Source organism: Oryzias melastigma, linkage group LG12 (assembly GCF_002922805.2).
Source record: "Oryzias melastigma strain HK-1 linkage group LG12, ASM292280v2, whole genome shotgun sequence".
In the NCBI taxonomy this organism is placed as follows: Eukaryota; Metazoa; Chordata; class Actinopteri; order Beloniformes; family Adrianichthyidae; genus Oryzias; species Oryzias melastigma.
The window spans coordinates 20,736,215-20,744,829 of NC_050523.1; the positions used below are offsets into that span (position 1 = coordinate 20,736,215).

General features: G+C 35.4%; 1 protein-coding gene across 1 annotated transcript in view; it reads left to right on the plus strand.

Annotated features, from left to right (window-relative positions):
- The window catches only part of si:ch211-127i16.2 (probable flavin-containing monoamine oxidase A), a 74,433-nt gene that overhangs the window by 56,514 nt on the left and 9,304 nt on the right, over nucleotides 1-8,615 (plus strand). The window contains exons 11-12 of the mRNA XM_024298859.2: nucleotides 1,757-1,843; nucleotides 5,845-5,945. Of these exons, the coding sequence (XP_024154627.1) occupies nucleotides 1,757-1,843; nucleotides 5,845-5,945 (188 nt within the window). The remainder of the gene's footprint in view (nucleotides 1-1,756; nucleotides 1,844-5,844; nucleotides 5,946-8,615) is intronic.

Here is an 8,615-nt window from a genome sequence, read left to right on the forward strand (position 1 = left end):
CTTATAAAAAAGAAAAAAAAAACAAACAAACAAAAACAGCATCTTCAGCTGTTTCTCAAAGACTCGACAGTTTCGGGGCTACTGCCAACAAGGTCACTTTGAGTTTTATGCTGTGTTTTAGGGACCCTCCAAATTCCCACCCTAATCCCTAAGTACTAAAAACTATATAGTGCAGGACTATATAGTGTCCTGGGTTTTAAAAGCAATTCGGACGCCATGCTCACTACATTTTTTCCTTTTTTTTGTAAACTTAGGGTAAGTGTGACTTCACCAAGTTCCCAAAGTGAAAATCTAATCAATGCGAGCATTTCACAACCTCTATTTAAAAATCAACTGTGATCTGATGATGAAAATGTCAAAGTAATTTCTGCAAAGACAGATACTTTTAGAATTAAAGAAGCAGAAATCAAGCCTCTCCAACATCTTTTTGCTGACGGGGGAACTTATCCATTTCCACACTTCTGTGTCTCGCCAAGTCGCATATTTAAAGTAAACAACTAGATCTCCTCAGCACAGTGCAGCAGCCTTCACATGCAGGTTAATGAGATCAAAAATAAAAAGCTAAAAAGGCTGTAAGATTTATATACATTCAAAAGAAAACCTTGATGGTTTGTTAAAAAATTACATCTAAACACATTTTTTTTTTCTCAAAACTTGTCCAAATGCAATGCATTAAAGTCTCTATTCACCAATGTTGTTAAGGAGCAACAATTATAGTTTTCATTTAGCTGAATTTAATTTAGTGTAAGTCAGTCTTTGAAATATGAGTCAATTTGATAATTCAACTATCTTACAAAACTCAGTCAACTCAACCGTAAGACACATTTTTAAAACTACCCATACAATCAGGATTGTCTCAAGGAACTATAAAAAATGCTTTTAAATTAGACATGATTAATACAATCCAATGCTAAATCAATATAGTCCAGGTTTCTGATGAGGGTGGATTTTAATTTAGTACGCAAGTGAATAAATTAATTATTCAATGAGTTTTCAGTGTAACTCCTTACTGAGTGAGCATGAAGACTTCAAGAACTTCATCAGCTATAGTAGTTTCCCTGAACTTTTGCTCTCATAGTGTATTTTATCATGAACAAATCTTTATCTAAAGAAATAAAAGGCAAACAGAACAATAGATCTCAATTTGTTTGGCCACAGTAGTGAAGTGAGTTGTTTTTGTTTGCTTCACATTCTAAAGGGTAAGGAGTTTAAAACTATTCATTCTACTCTTTTAGTATCTATGTGTTCTTGATCTGTTTTTTTTTTTTTTTTTTGTCCGATGTATTATGTTGGACATTTTGCTCAAACTTTCTGTAACAAAATAAAACAAATGCAATATAATACAATTCTAGCTGCAGAGCAGGGAGCGGTTGTAACCTCGCAGTGACATGCTTCTTAGATTTCTAAACAATGACTCTGTGTCTTCTGCTCCACGTCTGCAGAGGTTATGCGACAGAATTTTGTTTTTATTCTTTCTTTATTTGTTAGAATTGGTTGGAATTTGAATGTTAAAAATCAACATTGTTGTATTTTGTATTTTCTTTAAGACTTTAAAAATAAATTGAAACCCAACCAAATCACATCAGATTTAGACATTCTTCTTAAAATCAATTCAAACCAAGACTTATTTTTCCCCAAATGAATAGATTCAGATTTTACCCAAGAAAACCAAAGCTCCACAATAACAGAAAAATGTGTATTTTTTGGTTGTAGTTTTCAGTGATGAGTGGGAGTAGTGATTTCTGTCTGGTTGTAGGTTGAACAAAGAAAAGATGCTGTGATTTCCAGTCTGGTCAGATATCTGGGTCCTGAGGCTGCATCTTTCATCCATTATGAGGAAAAAGTAAGTACTTAAAGGGCAGATGTCTTGAAATGATATCACTGTTTGTCTGAAGGCAGAACTTTGCAGAACTGTCAGGATTTTTTTTTGTTTGTTTGTTTCGCGACATGTGCCTTTTCTTCCAAAAACAGAACAATTTAAGAAGCTTGTTTTTGAGACCCTAAAGGAAGAAAAGCAGAATTAATTTTACTTTTAATTTATACAACTTCCAAGAAACAAAGTAAAACTTTATTTAACTTAACAACAACAGAAAATAACAAGAAATTGTTTATGTATATGTACAATGGCTGAATAAACCCTTAAGGAAACATTTATATAATAATCAATGTTAGAAAGTAACACTAAAGGTGTTTTTTATGTTTTTAATCATAAAAATAGAATGCATCATGGTTTGACATTCCTATTATCTAGGTTGTTTGGGCCTAAAATATTTTAAATTAAAGACCTTTATTGAGTAAAATGTTTTGTGCCATTAGGCAGAATAGTTGTAACGTTTTGGCAAAATAACCTGTTAATTATCCTGTCGTTTTCCTAAGTTTTACTTTGGTTTATTCCTCCCAGGTTAAGTAATTATTCTAAATTGTCCCCAAGGTGTGGATGTGTTTGCAGTTGTGTGGCTCTTCAACAAAGAGGCAAACTGTCCAGAGTGTACCCCACCTTCAGCCCAATAGAAGCTGGGAAAACCTCCAGCAGAGCTTAACCCCAAAAGAGATTAAGAGGCTTTACCAAATGGATGGATGGACCTCCCTCGTTCACACTTGTCATGAATATAAATTGAAGAAGTAAACAAATAAAATCTGAAAAGCAGATTTTAAATAAGTTTCTGTTGTAATGTGACTTTAATGTGGTAGTGACTATAAAAATGCACCTTTTAAAACCTGCTTCAGAAGCTTAGTTCTCACCGCCTTCAGCAACGTGCGTTCAAGAGGCCACTTCTATGTAAACGCACAAAAGTTTGGGCTTCTGTGTTGTAAACTCTTATATTCACACATAGTTACACACGTTTTTTCGACCTTTGTTCAAAACGGGATGGACATTGAACCTGTGTTGCCATTTAAACCAGGTCAAACTCGGATTTGGTAGTGATGTACACAATTGGTTTATCTGTTGAACAGAGACTTGGTGTTGAGTCTGACGATGTCTGCGTCTGTTTTTCAAATAAACATAAACCAAGGCCACTCTTCTGATATCACGGCAATTCATATCACCCATTCCAAGGACACTAGCAAAGAACCAAACTAAACCAAACATTTAGTGCCTAAACTGTAAGATTTGAGTACTTCAACATTTCACACTAATTATCATTTAACTGTAACTTCACACAGTGGGAGATATGGGCTAGTAAACAGAAGAAAAACAGAAGAAGGAGCTCCTCCCTTGTTGTCCAGTTTAAACATGGGCTAAATATGCATTCAAGAACATGTGTCCATTGTGTTTTTAGTCACAAACACATTTTGTGACTAACTGGTTTATCAGTCTTCTTTTTCTCCTGGGAAGCAGATGGCAGGTCTCAAATTTTATTTAGATCCAGGGAAATCCCTTTAGACTTAAAAATAAAAATAAAAAAAGTAAATAAGCTGTTGCTCCACTAAGACTTCATTCCGCTCTCCAAGATCAGCAGCATTAGCTCTGTTAGCTTTAGCTACATTAGCCTTTGCCCAGGGTTTGATCTGTAATCCAGTGATGATCATGTTGTTCATCTTGGAGTGTTGTTCTAAGTCGTCCACTCATTTCTCCAGACTAACCGTCTTGTTGTTCATTCTGCCAGAGAACAGTGTATAAAGTGTATAGTGAGAAGTTTTACTGCCTTAAAGCATCATTAGTCCCACTTTCACCTATTGTGGGTCATTAATGGAACGTATTACCCAAAATAAAAAGAGGGAAAGCTGTTCCAGTCCATTATTTACAACCTTTAACCCTAAGGTTTTCCTATAAATATGCAAAAGATGAAACCAAGAAAGAGAAAATTTCCAAAACAAACAGGAATTTTCAAAAGGTAAACGTTCCTGTGCTAATGACCACATTTTGTTTAATCAATTTCCAACTTGTGCTTTTAAACGTACACAGGTAGGAGTCACAAGATCTGCCACAATATCCAAAAAATGGAGAAAAACAGTGTGAATCTGATGATTGCTCCAATCACACGGGCACTTTTAAACAAAAATAGCTGTTTGACTCCATCACTTGAATGAACTCTGAAGGCATACATTAATCATGCAAATATCTGATTGTTGGGCTTCAACTGCCTTTCATGCATTGTGTTATTAAAAAGGAACATGAAATAGAAAATTGCCTCAAGACAGCTTGAGGCAGCTTCTTTGAAAAGTGTTTTTTTAAGTGTATATTGTGGTAAGTAATTACGAGTTTTTAATATCTTACCTGCAGTGGACAGCTGTCAGAGAGTTTCTGTCACTGAAATCTGATATTGGAGCTTGACTATAATCTAATCAGTCTTGAAGTCCACAGAAGAACACATTTTCACAGCATGAAAAAAAATAATGAACAATTGCATGACTTACGCAATAATTTAAAAAAATAAATCAACATTAAAAAAATATATCTTATATATATGCATATATTATATCTATTGATATAAATATCCATAATCACCTTGAAGCTAAAGCCAGTTAACCCAGTTCTGAGTTTCCCAGCCTGGAAACAGTAGGTTGTTGTTCACCTTTCAGCCTATTCCATCAGGGGTTACCTCATCAAATCCTCTTTCACTGATTTGCACAGGTGGTTTGGCACAGATTTTTACGCCAGATGCCCTTCCTAAAACAACCCTGTATATCCAGGCTGGGGACCGACACATAGAGACCCAGATTTTGGCCCCCATGTGGTTTCACAGGTAGATAGTAGTGTGAAGGCAACACATTCTCACTCCCAACTTGTCAGATATTGATGTTTGGTGAAGAACCCTTCCGCTTCAAAAATTGACATTTTGGGTGTCCTTAACTCATAGTTTTTGACATGTGGGCTGTTCCCATTAAGTCACGGGTCCCAACCTCCATGACGCGAACTGGAACTGCTTCAGTACTAGATGCAGAGCACACTGGTACCCTAACCCAGTACCGGTACCACATCATGGCCCGGCTCTGGTATCGGCTCGGATCCTGTACCGCATCACATTCGATGCCGGTTCAAGGTTAGGGTACTGGTCTCTGCTGTGTCCTGAGGACTAGACTGCATGTCCGGTACCATGTCCCAAGTGTTGCGGACCCTTGATTTTACAAACAGCAAAGCATCTCAAAAAACAAGTTGAGGACACCCAAAAAGTGTCAATATGTGACGACTTGGAAATGAGAATCTGTTGGTGAAGGGACTTATCTAAGAACCCATATTGGACTCAGCTCATCGTAGGTACATCTACAAAAGTCACTGACAGAGTAGCATATGTGAGTTACCATCTTAGCTACTTATGGATTTTTACATCAACATTTCATATTCAAAACAAACTGTTCATCATGCGTTCATACAGACGTCCATCAGTTTAAAAGAAAATGATGTTTTTAGTAAAATATATTTGTAGAGATTAGAAAACTGGAATAGATTCATCTGATTTTTTTTCCCAAAATGTTTGTGAATCTTCCTAACTTATCTTTATATCCTTTGTTTCATGGAGATAATAGTGACAGCCTGTCATACTCTTGTTAACCAATGAAAAGGAACATGTTAGTGGGGGTGGGAAAAACGCTTGAACTGTTTCATTACTTATCTATTTTATTGCTTACACCAAAAAAAAAGTTTATTTGAAATTATCAACTTTTTTTTGCTATTCTTCCAACTCAAGAAGAATTTAAACATTGATTTAATCCTTTAACTGCCCACTCAATCAAACGAAAAAGCACTTTTAGAAAACACATGATTGAAATATTGATTGTCTTCATACTTGTCCAAGGCAATAAGCAGCAGAAAAAAGTATTTTAATTTTTTATTGTTGTTTGGCTTGTTAAAGGGTTAAAGTGAGTGACGTGGTCTAACACTTGTACTTTCTTGTTTTAAAGGACTGGGCTCAGGAGGAATACAGTGGAGGTTGCCCTGTAAATGTGATGGCACCAGGTCTACTGATGTACTATCACCCCAGTCTGAGGAAGCCCTGTGGCAGGTAACAGACCCCACCAACAAAACTTTCATTCTATTCCAATGCTTATTTTTATAAAATCACATATAAGTCATGCCTGAGTGTAAGTCACACCCCTGGCCAAACTATGCAAAACCCATAAATAATATTCTCAAAATAGAGTACTTAGAAATATTCTTGTTTTAAAACCCCTCTGTTAAAAATAAGAATTTCATATGTATATATTTCACATTTATTGCCTCTAAGAATATATTTTTGTGTGTATACAATGTTATCCACAATATTTTATGAGTTTTGATCAGAGCTATACAGTAGGTGCTCCTCAATTGCAGGCATTGTACGCAAATCATTACTGAGAGTCATGAGAGTGGTGGTGCCTTTAAGAAAACAAGGTTGTCCAGTTCTTCAGTAACAGCAATAGGTCATTGGGAGGACAAATGAAAGAGAGAAGGGCTGCAAGGAAGAGGAGTAATGCATTCCATAATGACATGTAGCCCCCGGGGAGCGGAAGAAACTCATTTTATAGCACGGCTCAAAGCAGCAAGAGCATGGTAGCTCTCATTCACATTCTCTGATCTTATAGGAATTAGATCCCCAAAGACAATAAATGACCTTGAAACACATGCAGGAAATCCAATTGAAAGACAAGGTTTGGTGCTTCCACCATGTTGTGTTTAATTACACAGAAAATTAGAGTCGGTCTGTAGATTACTGGGTTTGATAAGAGATTGCTCAGACTTCAGTGTTGCATGCTTCTAATAGGAGTTAGTTTCTCATCTTAACTGTGTTTCTCAGTTGAACATCTTTAAATATATTTAAAGATACAGTGAAGATAATAAATAGGAGTCCTGTAACCGTCCTTAACTGCACTTCAGTGCAGTTCTTGAGTGTTAAGTCGCTCTGTTTCCACCAGTATAATTCTGAGCCAGATACCAGCTAAGACGAGGAAAACAAAGATAAACATGGATCTTGTCGTCGACAAGCTTGTGGCTCGCCTAGCGTTCTTTCTACGTCACAATTACACATTTTTTCAAACTGCTTTTTCTTTTTCTTTTCCTGATTCCCAACTAAATTACATTTGAGCTAAATTTTCTTTACAAACAAGTTCTAAAAGTCTAAAAACAAATGCCAGTTTAGAGATGAAATATTAGTATTTTCTAATTGCTAGTCAGAAAGGCTACACTTGTGTATATAATAACATTGACCTCCTCATTTTTTTAAAGTTCAAGTACGTCAGTAAAGTTTCATTCTTAATCATAATAGATATGTTGTCCCTTTTCTTTCGATCATAAATGAGTCATGCTTTTTATGATTGAATCACTCTGTTAAAATGTGAAGAAATGATCTTCAGTATGTGAATATGGAAAATATCTTGTTTAAGTTTAAATCAGATTTTTTTTTAATAGGAGATATTTCTGTATTTTATTTAATAGAGTTTTCTTCACCAACAGAAGTTTTAGTGTCACACATTTTTACACATATATTTTTAATCATTATTATACCCAGCCCTAAAATTCACATTAATTTTGTCTGCCCACTCTTAATACATAATCACTAATTTAAATAAACACTAATCAACTTCAGTGTGGTCTTTATAACTTGGAGAGCTTCTTGTTTTTCTTATCGCAGTTGTGCAGCCTATTATGCTGCTTAATGTCAAACCGCCATGCAAACAGATTAGATGGGGGTGTTGACTAATTCCTTTTATCACCACTTCAACTGTCATTTTTCAATATCTTTCTCGTCAAATGTATTGGTTTCATCCTTATTGCCATCTGCATAGTGATCTTAATCATTATTGTAACCTTAAAGCACAGCAAAGTCAGCTTTAATCAAATACGTTGAGACATTCAGAAGTGAGAGGAAGTAAATTCCAAAGTACTAATTACTAACAATTTAAGTTGCACTCCACCTCACATCATAAAAATTGAAGTGTTACCAACATTTACCTCAATTAAATCTTTACAACAAAGAAATTAAAGATATTTTGTTGATGCTTTCTTTGTCCCTCTTTCACTTTTTGTGTTGTTTTATACTCTTATGACAGATGTTTATGGAATTTATCTACAACAACGAGTTTACACTGGACCTATTTTTCTAAAAAAGTTTGAACTTTTGAAAGTTTAAGTGAGACAGAAAAGTACAAACATTTTAATGTTTGTTTTGTACAAAGTGTGTAGTAAAAGGTTTTACTCTCTTATGACATTGATAATTCTGCTTTGTTGATTTCACCTACCACAGGTTATTTTTATAATACAACTCTCACAAATTCTCTGTAATGATACGTTCACACCATGCTCAGAAACACATGTTCAAGCAATGAAAAGTCCATGTAAATGTAACTGTATGTTTCAGGCTTCCGCGTTCATGCAGGGCTTTTATGTTTTTATGTCCTTTTGCAGACTCTACGAACAAAAAGAGAACTAATGAAAGTTTAACCAGGTCAAACTTTGACCAATCTACGACTCGGATGTGGTAGTGATGTTTGGATGGCGACCTTTTCCAAACATGGAAGTGCTGACTGTTGAAAAATTGATCAAAAACGGCTTTTTTTGTCCATCCAAAATTCTTTAGCACCATGTTGTGAAAGAAAAAGTCTGGAGAAAATTTCACCAGGTTTGCATGACTTTGACATTTCACACCAAGCCTTATCCAACTGTTGGTGTTTGACATGCACTGGTATCGGGTAGCAAT